This window comes from Stegodyphus dumicola, chromosome 10 (assembly GCF_044657685.1).
Source record: "Stegodyphus dumicola isolate Sdum_Otavi_A_Nest chromosome 10, ASM4465768v1".
In the NCBI taxonomy this organism is placed as follows: domain Eukaryota; kingdom Metazoa; phylum Arthropoda; class Arachnida; order Araneae; family Eresidae; genus Stegodyphus; species Stegodyphus dumicola.
Window position 1 is genome coordinate 120,961,738 of NC_140777.1, and position 14,389 is coordinate 120,976,126.

Here is a 14,389-nt window from a genome sequence, read left to right on the forward strand (position 1 = left end):
TTAATCAAATATATTTCGATGTTCAAGACTTCTTAAGAAAGCATATTTGAGCACAGAAACAAAACTACAAATTTGGAAAAAACAATATACATAATTCGAATCTGAATGTTCCAGAGAGATCAAATGTTTCGTAAAAATTCATTCTAGAATGAATGTCATTATGATACTTTATTGCATATAATTTAACCCGGCTCCAATACTTTTGGAACTTTATGTGATCAGTACAGTCGTTATCCTATATAAATTAAATTAATAATTCAAATATCTTTATTTAATTGCTTCTTAGAAGCAAAATTTAATTGTTCTTCGAAGATAGCGGGCAGGCCTTACGTGGCTTTTGTACTAGTACTTTTTACAAAGTGATTAAAATGAGCATTAAAATGGAGTAGACAAAATTCAGCGCTTCCCAACTTCCACGGTGCTTTAACTAGCAATTCAAGAAAGAGTCGACAGAAGGTTTAATGGGGTTCACAATAAAAAAATTGTAAATTGGGGGTCCATAGTAGGAATTAAGGGGTTTGTGATAAAATATTGTTAATAATAATAATTTGATAAAATAATAATAATAAAATAAAATAATGTTATAGAAATTTCTAAAAGTTCGCAGTTAGAATGTACTCGTATTTCTGTATCCTTCTTTACTTAGAGGTAAAAAAAATTATGTCCATAGAAAGTTCTCCTACAAGAAATCATTATTCAAGCACCAACTAATCCAAAAACAGTCAATCGGTCAGAAGTAGTCGTTTAGTTGTATTGTGAATAATCGACACCGTTTTGGGGAAATTTATTGTTTGTTGTTTGCTTTTATTTATTATTTGTTATTTAACATTTTTGTTCTATGTCTGTATTCTTTAAACTATTGAACTATGCTTCCATAAGTACATAAAAACAGTGGCGGTTCCTGGGTGCTCTGCGGAAAAAAAAAATAAAAAATATTCTAATTCAGTCTATTCTTTTAATTTTTATATTTTTAAGTTTTGTTTTGTAATTCCTTTTATTATTTTTGAACCTTTAATTATTATCTTTGAATAACCTACTGTTGGTTTGAAATTCTGAAGGTACTTAGTAATATGTACAGTGATTCTTCCAATTTGCCTTCTTAAAATTCAGTTTCCTATTAATATTTCCATTGCTTAACATTTTAGGTTTGTCGCCTAATGTTCGGGTCGCTTTATACCTATGAAATGTGATTTCCTAACAAAGTAGTACACTTGCTGTAAGTTGAAAAATATAAGATTTAATGGGAAAATTTAACAAAATAGATGAACATATCATGCCAGACTATGACGCATTAGTAAAACGATATGATGAATATCAGATGGATGTACTTGACTGATACAACATGAGTTTACTTCATACAGATAATACAGATTATTCAAGCAGGTACTTGCCGAAGTAGTAAATTATCCATGATACTGCGCTAGATTCCTGTTACAATCCAGTCTTGCATAGCTATATTCCACTGCACGTTTCCATGCTTTGAGACAGCCCCACCACTATGAAATGTTTGACGGCTGTTGGCCATGTCGATAAGATACATTGGAAGGAGACATAGTCTTCACCACCCACCGGAAGAATTTTCTGCGAGATTATATACTTTACATTTTTCTGATCGGTGCAGCCGCATGGGAGAAAATGTAAATTCGATTTAAATTTTAGTCAAAATGTTTAATTCTCATTTTATCAAATATTGTGATTCCAAATAGAGCTCTTTTACCTTAATCATCAAATTTTCATAACGTTGCATCAAGCAATGAAGGGATCAACATAACACAAACGTCTCTCTTCTCCAATGTTTCTGCCAAAATCAGCATATTGATATTGGTGAAATCGTTTTAGTTTGTGACATTTTCTCAAATTTTTCGACTTCTTGCTTCATGACCTAATTTCTTTTCTACCTCGCACTAAATTAGAGGCATTTTGCTGCTCGACACATATCTAAACTTTTCCACCCCTTAGGTACTTCCGCTCTGTAAGCCTCAGCGGTTGCCCCGGCTCTTATGAACTTGGCTCTTATTTTCGGTCATCATGTGCGTCTGGCACATCCTTCATAAAAGCTTAGTATCCAAACGAAAAGTTGAACAATGATCCACTGCTTGATCACTATAAATTTCAAACAATAGTATGAAATTTTGCTCCTGTAAAAGTTTATTTTTAAAATCTGACCTTTTGTTTTCTAAAGTATCTTCTGCCTACAGATTCCATTTCAAACTCCATTTGAGATTTATTTTCTGTATACACAGGTTAGGTAACACAATGGAAAGTTATACTATGTAACCGTTAGGTTGACAATAATTTATTTTAAACTTAAAATAAACTAATGTGCAGACGTCTGCCTTGTTACAAAAGGCCTCCACATCGAACATCTGTGCATGTTTGTAGAAATATGAAGAGTTACGCATTCATGTTATATTTGCATTTGCGAAATAAATTCATAATAGTGATGTGTTTTACGGGTTCGTGGATTTGGAGTGACTGACGACAATACCTAATGAAGTATTAAAACACAATTTATTTGCCAATATTACTCAGGACAGTTCCAAAAACAAGCTTACAGTCGTCGAAAAACTATGATAAGCATGCTAAAACAATCAGCAACAACACAGCCTTCAGGCTACAACGGTGAAGACAGCTTCACGGCCAAACAATAAATACAGCTTTCGACTCGGTCGATCGCTCTCAGAGCTCAACATACTCAAGATACTCTCTAGGTAAGACTCACGATTCACTCGACGATGCGCTGCGATATATTGCTACTCCGCATACAGATATTGTTTAAATAGCTTTTGGCCTGCCTTCGAGAACATTCTAAGCCAAACTGGTAATAATTCATTCAAGAATGTTCTACATCCGTCTCTGGCATATCGCCCATTTTGTCGCCAAATATAGCGAAATGAGCTACTTTGCGCCAAATATTGAAACTCTTCCTTTCCTTGTCATTGTCTGGCAACCCTAAACCCGCCACCGAGGTTAGGCATTTCGTTAGCAGTAGTAATGAAGGTAGTATGTTTTCTTTCTGTAACGTTAGTGTTTGATTTTCCTGTATTTGAAAACAGCTCAAAATTAAACAACTAGGTTGAAGAATTCGCCTGCTGGGCAGATGAAATATGTGCTCAACTTAACGTTTATATAGCCCGGCATGAACTACGAGATTTATGATTTATTAGCAGTAAGAGAATCATCGTGACGATTCAAGAGGTGCTTTCGAGAATTTTCAATGATACGTATGAACTTCGTTATCTATGTCCAAAATTATCGGTACGATTCGAGACATAGTTTCGATAATTTTCAATGATGCGCAGTGTACTGATTACTAAAAAATTCTGGCAGATTCTGTTTGATGTCACGTTGAAACGCTGTAATAGTCAGGGCCGTCGTAAGAGATATTAATTATTGAAACACCACTGAAATGGCAATAATATTTTTTTGGTGAATTCTTCAGTAAAAAATGTTTAACTGTTTTTTAGGTTAGGATCTAAAGATTCGAATGATCTCAGTTTGTTGGTTTTTATATTAGTTGTATGGAGAAATAAATTTACATTTTAAGCAAACGCCTAAACAAGTTAATAGCTTATTTTTAAATAAATAGTCTTTCTCAAATAACAGTTTTTCTGCAGTGCGCGCTGACATGTATAATTTAATTTATCCTTTGTGAAAGGACTGCAAATGAGTTAAAAAACACTCAATTTTCTTTAAAATAATGATTTGAAATTTACTCAAACAAAATTTTTTGAATGAATATGAATATGTTTCCGATTCATTTTACTTCTACTTAAATAAAACAACAATAATTATAAAAGAACAGGTATAAAGAAAATCAGAAGAAAATATTTGGTTTCTCTACCTGAAGAAAAATGCATAGTTGCCTAGTACAAGAGCTACAAATTTTTATTTTCTTGGGATTTAACATGATAAACACAAAACAGTAGATATAATACGTATTTATTTATATTTATATGTAATCATGCTAATCACATATTCATTAATTTACTTCAAAAATTTCTTAATATTAAAACCTGTCTCATTATTTTTAAAACAGTATAAATTTGGACTTGCGGCTCTCGAACGTTCATAAAATCAATCCTGCGGCTTCCATTGTCCTGATGTTTGGTCTTCCTGCTATATACTGTACAGCAATACAAACTGTGTTGATATTTTGTGTTGCAGTATATATACTAACATAGGCTGACAGCAAAACAGCCTTCAGGATATGAAGTAAATGTGGGAAAATATTGAATTTCAACATGCTAAAATAAAATAATAAATAAGAGACGAAATACCATTTGATAAGAGAAATAGTCTATCATGAGTAAAGTGACTACGTTTTCATTGAGACAAAGCGGGACAAATGAAATGAAATTTGTAATTTAGTTATGAAAGCAGACCAATAATTCAAAAGATATATTTTATTGTATACATTCATATACTTGTCCATAAATATACAAAAATATATTTATTATTAACTATTGGTAACTTAAAAGTATTTGTAAAAAACAGTAATTTGAATATTATGTTTTTAAATTAATTTAAAATTTCATTAAAGAATATGACTTTCTTTAACGGTCATATTTTGTATCCACTTTGCAATAGATTCGGATTATTTATTAAAATGTGAAATTTCTCACATAAGTTGGTCAAATTATATTTTACGTTTAATATAGATTTTAAAAATTTAATGTTCAACTGCGTTTTTTCAATTGTCCATATTTTATTGATACTGGAAAAAACACGTTCTGTTGCTATATTTGTTCCTGGAAAGGAGAGCGCATGTTCTGCAATTTTCAGAATATTTTCATAAGGAATATTATTCTGTTTAAAATGAAGGAACAACCCCGCCTTTTTTTTGTCTATTTCCACATCAGCAGACAACAAACATTTAATTTTTTTCATCAGTAACGTATACATATACCAATGATACCTCATCAAAAAGATCATTTTCGCAAATGGCTACTTTTCGGAAAATGCTTACTAACATATTAAAAAGATTTTTCCACATATTCCCATAAAATTTCCTTTTTTAATGTCACCGAATGAAAATTTTTAATATCCTCGAACTAAACTATCCTTTCTTCAAGATATTCCAAGCAGTTGCTATAAAAATTTCTGACTTCTTTCAGAAAATCCGGTCGTTTAATGGTACATTGTTCTTCAACCTAGGGATGGCCTTTCGAATAACTGAAGGAACGTAATCGTTATCAATTCTTTCTCGCAATTTTGTTTTCAAATTATTGATTTCATTTGACACTTCCGTAATTGAAATTTTGTCCCCATCAATAATTTTCACAGCATTGTGAAATAATGTAGCTTCCTAAGTAGCACGTGGCGTAGCAAAGACGTTGCCACTACTACCACTTTGCAACCTCTTGGACCAGTTTGCAGCGTCTTTGCTACGTCATGTGCTGCTTGGGTTGGTTGTGGATGAACTGCAGCCAAACTTGTGATGTGTCATTTTCAAAAAAGAGCTGCAATATTCTTGGACATTTATTTTGTGATGAAAAGTATGATTTTAATGTTTCGTATATTTTTTAATATTTTCTACAGCTGGTAAAAGAGCTAGCTGCATTGTGTTTTTGTTGTAACCAATAATTCTTTTATATTCGATTTCTGCGCTTTCACAAAAATCTTTCAAACTTTCCACACGCACAGTATACACACATATATATATATACGAATAAATTTTTGCGATAATATTTTCAACATCCACTGGAAGTAAGTCAGATGCTGTTTGAATAGTATTGTGTAGAATATGCGCTGCGCAACCTACTCTGATAAATTTTTGGTTCAAATGTTCGTTTAAGTTTCGTAAAAACGTCATTGATGCCTCTTCTAGCTTCTCTACCAAAATTTACGTTAATGTTATCCTCGCAATATGTAATAACTTTATTGTTCAAATTATTCTTTTTTAAAATAGTACTTATTGAATAAAAAAATAGTACTTATTGTGAAGTTTCACTCGGCAATGAAACAAAATCTGGTACTTTTCGGTTTTGAGGGCCGTAAAAAATCGTCAAACTATTGTTGATGCCAGTGGTGCCAAAAAAATTGCGGCAACCCTAACGCAAGAAAGGAAGTATAATATTAAATAACTATTTAGATGTTTTAATTTAGATGAAAGGCTAATTTCATATAATATTTTTTATTATTATAATTTATATAAAAAAGGCTAAACATGACTGAATGGAAGCATAAGAGTAAATAACTATTTAAGATTATTATTATAATTTATATGAAATTTGCTAAACATAACTGAATGGATGCCTGCATCGCTATTTCGTTACCGAGTTATCGCTAAAGCATAATTTCATCTCGTTGGTTGTTCAAACATAATTTTCTATAATGAATGATGCCTTTTCTTTGAAACAATTCTCGGTAAAGTGCAGAATCTCTCACTTATCTGTTTGCCGCTTTTTACAAGGGTAAAAACAATCGGACTTTTGTCAATTTTCTTTTACTTTTTAAGTGGAAATAGATCGATGTATACATAGATAAAGTCAAGGGTGTGCGCAGTGTCATTTTTGTGCAATTCTGGGATTTTTTTTTTTAAGGGAAAATAGGTCGATGTGTACATGGATACCGAGTATGTGCAATTCTTAAAAACGCGTCAAGTAGTGGGTGATTCTGCACTTTACCCAAAATTCTATTGCAGAATTTTCGTCATGGGCAATTCCCAAATTGTTAAATCCAGAGGATATCAAAAAAGGATTTAAAATAAAAAAAGGATTTAAAAATTAAACTAGTATTTCAGTGGCGTCTTAAGAAATATAGAAATATATAAACTTACGCAATCTGAAATCAGAGCGTACGCTAGATTTGGCGCGCTGTTAAATGGGCGCTTTTGCTAGATTTGTCGCTTTTGCGCATATATTTTCACTGCAATTTTTTTACGGTCCTCAAAACGGGATAGTACCCAAACTCTAATGTTCTAATTTTTTTAAATTCCTGTTTCTGGATCAAAAAGTCTAACAATTATGGGAAATAATTTAAAATCTCTGTAGTTGGAAGCCCCATAATATATAGATATAAATGTGCATTTATCTAATTCTTTCTGCAATTGTGAAAACGAATATAGTGAAAAAACATTACAAATAATTTCTTCGTTTTTTTTTCTTGCACATGCAAATGTTTTGTCGCACAATTTTATGATCATTTGGACGTACAATAATTGATCTGAAACTTTGATTGTGGTTTATGGTGTGAAAAGCAAATAACCCTTCAGCTAATGCTAGCTGTTCCTCCGTTAACAATACATATTCCTTGGCGAGACGTAACTACAATGATCGAACACCGCCGAGTAAATCTAACTCGTTACATCGCTTAATTTAGTGTACTCTGCATGCATTTTATGTGTTTTTTTATTTATGTATTTTTATTTCTTTATATTCACTATAATAATTAATAAATAATAGATAATATATTTTTACAGTACATTTAAAATAAGAAAGGCAGACATTTTCTAAAAAGCGGGACATTTTAAAAAATCGGCGGGACTCGGGATAGTCCTCCATAAAGCGGGACTGCCCCGCCAAAATCGGGACGTGTGGTCACTTTAATCATAAGGTATATCATCGGAGGAAGGCAAAGAATTGCAAGACACTCAATCAGCCATCTCTAATAGATATTTCTTTGTGTACAGTTTGAAACTTAGATAAGTTAGATTTTAAAGGTTAACAACAAATAATACCAGTTTAAGATGAAATTCTGCACACTCTTCCCTACGTGACTAGAAGAAAGCATGAAGCACAAAATGAATTTTAATGAGTAAACGATTAAATTTAGAGTTTAGTTTAAGTTTAATGAGTAAACGATTAAAGTTAGAGTTTAGTTTAAGTTTAATGAGTAAACGATTTAAGTTTAATGAGTAAATGATTTAAGTTAGAGTTTACTTTAAGTTTAATGAGTAAACGATTTAAGTTAGTAGGTAAGATTTAAGTCTTTGCATTGAAGATATCTTGCAACTGGTAAAAAATGCCGAATAACTAGTCAAAGATAATTGAAATTCGGCTTAGTTCCTAGACTGCCATATTGTTAAGGATTCTACTAAAGAAATACTAATTAAGGGAAAAGATTCGTATTAGCCCCCTTTTTTCACAGTGAATGAAATGAAATGAGCTTTTTCTATGAATATCTTTGAATTTTTACAAATTAAATTTCCATTCTTCTTGTTAAGAGTAAATATCTGGCTCAGCAATTTAGAACATTGTACATGGAGCTCAATTTAGTAAGTTTCTTTTCGCACAATAGTTCCTAAACTATAGACAAATCGTTATTTAATAAATAATAAATTCATTCTGATTTCATTTGTAGTTCTACGAATTTAGATAATATTGATCATTTAGGTAACCGACCTCGTTCGAAGGGCGTTTTTCAAAATGTCTGTTATATTTTTAAATTTATGTGATTTTTTAATGAATTGTATTCAAACTTAAATGTAATCACTGCAAAAGCGATAAAAAAATCATTAATTTGAGAAATTTATGCAAAAAGCTGAAAATTTTATAACAAAGTTTATAGAAACATCAACAATCACTGACAAGAAAATATTGTTGATAAAAATCTATTTTGTACTATATTTTATGCATACTACCCAGAAGCATGCATTGAACTATAATAATTTGAAAATAGTGATTTACTAGCAAAATATGGCCAAATATGTCAGTAAACACTAATTTTGTTTTACAAAATACATACGCAATTGAAGAAAAAATGATGTAACTTAAGTTCTATTGGATTAAGTTTTAAAATTTTAGTCTAAATTATGCATAATAATGTATAAAACGAGTGTGCAAAATATCAGGTGATTCTATAATGAGCGTTTAGAGTTATCATGGTTGCCGTGAACATAAATCATGAAAAAACTATTAATCAAAAATCACGTTTAAAGTTTTCAGCTTGCTACATGACATTATATACACATATATTCATTAAAAATGCTCCTGCGTTCTACATCGATAGTAAAGTGAGAGTATAATATTTAAAAGAATAGAAACATTAACATTATGATTACCTTTTCATTCATCAAAATCACTTTTTTCATTTGCAATAAATGTTCCAGATAATTTAGCCTCACTAGCCCAGACAGATGTTTTAATTTCATTGTGATTACCAGAATCAGCAGTCACATATTTAGTGTATCGGTTGCCGTAAAATTTTCGCTTTTTTGAATGACTACGTGTATATTTTGGCATTCTCGAACTTTTAATTATTAAATAGAATAAACAAAGTTCAGAAAAATGAATCTTTAGCTTATAAATTAGAGCAGGAAATGTGTTCACAAAACCGAAATATGAAAAGCTCAATGTAAACAAAACAATAAGTTTGAAATGTTGTTGCCAAACGTAAAAGTGAAAATACATAATGAACATGTTTTACCAGATTCTCCAAACATATCGAAATGCTTAAAATTATTTAATTTATAAATAACACACAAAAAGGTGGAAATTGTACCTTTAATTTCCCCTTTAAACTTTAACTTCCGGTGTGGCAGACAGTTACTTCTGGTTTGTTGTATCTCAGAAAAATCTGTATATCTCCAGTTCAAACCAACATATCGAGAAGAGAAAATCTGTTTTCGATAGCTAAGAACATGGCCTTAAAAATATTAAATTAAAAAACATGAGGTTTTCAGTCAAAATCGGCCATATGAACGAGGTCCGCTACCAACCAAATTGCCAGCAAATTCGCACGTCGTTATTCTGGAATTCATACCAAGTATTAGCCGAAGTTTCAATTGTGAGCACAATTAGTTCCTAAACTACGGGCGATCGCTTTTAAATAAATAATGAATTCATTCTGATTTCATTTCAATTCTTACGAATTTAGATAATGTTAATCATTAAACAAATTGCCAGCAAATTCGCGCGACGTAACTCTGGAATTCATAACAGTGATTGGCCGAAGTTTCAGTGCATTACGTCACTGTAAAGTTCAAAGGGATAGGATTTTACTGAAAATCAGCGGAGGTTAGATTAAATTCTATTTATATGCATGACTACTATAACATTAATAGCAGACTAAAATAGAAACTTCCGGTATAATAGCAACATTAAACACATTACGCTTTTCTTATATAATTCATAAATGCTTTGTATATCTTAATTTTCTTTACTTTTCAAACATTTATCCCAAATATTTAAATTTGAAAACCTGTGTTCCAATAGGTTGACATATTATGCAGATAGCACTAAAAACGTGTAAGCACATTTCACTTACGTTTTTCCAGAACCTTCGACAGGATCATCCTTTAAACGGAATATACAGAAAATTAATAATATTCAGAATTTCATAAGTATGATACATATAAAATACTTTAAATATGCAAAAAAGAAAGTAGTTACGTATTAATTCCATCGCTTTAGCGTAATTTGGCGTTATTTTACAGAAGAAAAAGATCCAGCGAATTTTCAGAATTTAACTTATAATGGATATGGTTAAATAAGAACTGCTATAAGCACGGCTGCCAGAGTTTGGCGATTTCTACTCAGGTGGTTGCGATAACACGTTAGTACCAAATAGAAATACAAAGTAGAACCACATAAAAGAAATTTATTGATTAAAGAAAACAATTTTTTCCTAATCTTGCAGTAATAGAAAATAACGGTAATACAGCCTTATGCAAATTATTCAGGATTATTCTGAGGAAAGAAATCTTTTCAAATCATTAATATCCAAAGCAATTAAGGCGAATAATATATTAAAATGTTACTTGCACCAGAATTACAAATTTACTACTTTTGAAATAATTGAAAATTCAATCCTGAACAGAGTGGCTTATGTTGTGTCTATTGATTTGACTTACCATAGGCTTGTGTGATATCAGTGGACAGCAAGAAGTCATGTAATCAACGTGACATAGACAGTTGGTCAGTGCTATTGCATATTGCAGCGGTTATTAAGCCTTCTTAATTTAGATAATGTTAATCATTAAACAAATTGCCAGCAAATTCGCGCGACGTAACTCTGGAATTCATAACAGTGATTGGCCGAAGTTTGAATTCTTTCAAACAGGCTATGTTACAGACCTTCAATAGATATTGTGGTAGAACAATGAAGATCGCCGGAACTGTAGGCAAGACAGATGGTGAATACATATTAGTTCTAACAGAATGCTGCAGCGGAGAATACAAGTTTAGCTACAACCGATAGGCATTCTCAGATCATGATTTTCCGCTCTGGCCATTTTACTTGACCACGCCGCTCACCAGATTTCACAATTTCGAGCGATTTACTCTGCGGTTAACAGATCTTTGCATTTCATTTGCGAGTGATTGATGAAGCAAATGCCGCCATTAACAATGAACTACATTCTGTTCCGCAGAATATGTTGAGACCCAACACTGAAGTCTTCCTAGATCGCTTATCAGTACAATCAGTCAAAACAAGGATGCAATAAGCGCCGTCCTATTATAATATCAGAGATAAAAATACAAACCCATCCTTGGAAATATCTCTTAAATACCTCTACAAAACATTTCACTATCTGAGATACATTCACCAAAGATAGATTACCATTAAGCAAAATAAGCGCACCCTTAGAGCACCACGAAAAATGTACTTAAGAACTACTGAGAAAGGGACACCACAAAAGGTACTTGACTGTCCCACAAAAGAACTACAGTAAAAGGGGTACCACAAAGAGGTACCTAAGAACGGAGGAAAGTGGGCATCACAAATATTTCTCATGTCTGTTTTTACCATGGACATTATGGTACAGCTAAACCAAGATCAAAAGAAGAGAAATGGAAAAAAGTATAAGCGTTTTATTGTAAATATACGCGGAGGCACCCAAATCTTTTAAGTACTTAAGGTTTCTAAGAGCATTAATTCGGGCGTTACCTTCACAATAGGCTTAACAACCTCTAAAAATTTCAAAAGTTTGATTATTTGACACAAATAGATGCCTGAAAATTTTCTGTATCAAACTTATGGGGATTTACTTAATTTACTTAACGCTTATTTTATTTTTAAGCAACCTTTCCTATCGCTCTTGCTTTCAATTTACGCTTGCTTGCCAGTATATAATTGACCTAGCGCTCGTGTATTTAAATGAGTTAGAAATATGTTTGGGTTTTGGAAGGTGAATTAAGAGAATGGCCTGTCTGCTTGAAGGCCCCGTTCTATCGTTGATTTCCTAGCGATTAGACTTCTGCGACGCTGAGATATTTTTGCATTATACTTGTCTATGTCAACTTTCGGGTCGGACCGACACCACCGAGAGTTAAGAAGGCCCTATCAACTCCCCTCGCTACATCACGATGAGGAGACTACTAGCCTTGACATTTGACTGATATGTTCACCATTTTCGGTAGTGTTGTTGTGACTGATCGCCATTGCTGTATTTTTGTATCTCCTGTAGAAAACGTTTTTCTCTTCCTTGTGCTTTTCGTTTACGTTTTGGAATAAACCACACATCATGCCAGCTACATGTTGCGTCCCTGGATGCAAAGGAAACTCCAGCCAAAAGTGTCAGTTTATGTAAAAGTGTTTTTCGTTTCTCCAGATCTCCGAAAAAAGAAAAAGATCGAAAGATCTCCGATCCATCGAAAAAACTTCCAGCCTACAAAAGCTTCTAGGGTAAGAAACATATGTTTTCTTGATTACTGTCTATCATACTAAATATCAATCTGCTCATTATATATTTTAATGTATTCCATATCGTTAACTACATTTATACAACTGAATTTTCTTGTTCTAGGTAAGAAATATTTTCAAAAGAATTAAGAGAAAAAAAGCGATTTTAGCTATATATTTTTGTATGCAAAATGTCAGATGATTTGAAATTTTCAGTTGTCACCTTTCACAACTCAATAATAAAATACTTTTTGGTGAATATAAATTTGTAATGAAAAAATTTATGATTATTCTAGTTATAATTCTAATCCTTTTATGAGTCGTTAATTTAAGAAAATGTTAATTAAATCGTTAAATAATTTAAGTATTGTAACTAACAAATATTTGGAACATGCCATAGTAATCTGGAGTGATATTGACATAAGAGGACTACAATATTAATTTTATGTAGTACTAAAAATGCAGCATTTTATGTCCAAAATAATTTAAAACTTAGTCTACATAAAAACTGAACAATTGATGTCTGTTCTCAAATTCAGTAATATTTAAAAGAGACTTGTAAAACATTATGAAGTACATTAGTCAAAATTGTATTTATAATTTTAAAAATGTAAACAAAAGTAGAAACTTTCCTTAAATATATTCTTGAACTATAATAAGTATTTTAAAACTATATGTTCACTAAAATTTAGCTTCGAATTTAAGGTAATAAGGAATCTGGCAAAACCATTCAATTTTAAATTAAACATATTTTGTTTTCTTGTTATAAGAAGAAAATTTCTTAACTTACTGAATAATAAAAATTCTTGATTTTCAATTAAGCTAACATTTTTTACTGCACAATACATTTATTGCAACATTTTAGAAAGATTAAAAAAAAAAAAAACGAATTTTTGTTCCTTATAGAATTTTTATGAGGGCTCTAATTGTCTCTTTTATTTCATTAGGGCTGTGAGCTTCATTTTCCTGCATGCAACATGGAAAGAGTTTCGAAAATGTACGACGAAAGAACCGGCTGAAAAGTAACAGAAGTTTTACATCATTTCTCGTCTAGCATGCAATCTCGTCTACAAAACTTCCTAACTGTGCTGCTTATTTATCAAGATGCTCTAATAAAAGAGAAAGTTTCGACTGCAAGAAAGAAAGCTTGGAAAACAAGGCTTTAGAAACTGCAATTACTAAAAACATAAAATCCAAAAAAGACCATAAAAAAAAAAAAAAAAAAAAAAAAAAAAAAAGACATTTACTAGTCTTTCTGAGCTTTCTGAAAAGTTGTGCTTAATTAGTTTGCCAGAACAAAGGTTAGTCATTCAGAAATCAGACATTATCATTTTTGCTTTGATAACTTTACGAACTGCACCATGTATATGTAGCATCAGTAGTGGTGTCTGAAGGGCTTCATTTAAATATTTACATTAAAAGCATTCAAGCAACAAAGGTAGAAAATACTGTCATACCTAAAAACATAAGTAACTGTAACAATGTTACAACAGTCATTGAGAAACCAAATGCTGTTTGTTGTAATCTTTGTCATGAAAACGATTCTAAACTACATATGGTACAAACGCTGCTAGATGATATAGAAACTAATTCAGGTGTTGATAACTTGCATACGATACAGTTCAGAAATGAACAAATAGGTCTTTTAATGCAGAAAAAAGTACGAAGTCATTACAGTACTGATGTTTAATCTTTTGTTGACTGCTTTATCCAGTATCTTCTCATGAATATCGTTTCATAATGTCTTCAGGAAACATGATCTTGCCGCATCCAAGTACCCTGCGGAGATATGTTCTTTATTTTAGCGAAATCCCAAAATGGA

The 14,389-nt window shown here is 31.6% G+C and overlaps 1 protein-coding gene across 1 annotated transcript in view; it reads right to left on the reverse strand.

Moving 5' to 3' along the window:
- LOC118200502 (uncharacterized) overlaps positions 1-14,389 on the reverse strand; it is a 203,638-nt gene that overhangs the window by 11,258 nt on the left and 177,991 nt on the right. Inside the window, exon 12 of the mRNA XM_035372459.2 lies at positions 10,210-10,238. Coding sequence (XP_035228350.2) covers positions 10,210-10,238 — 29 coding nt within the window. The remainder of the gene's footprint in view (positions 1-10,209; positions 10,239-14,389) is intronic.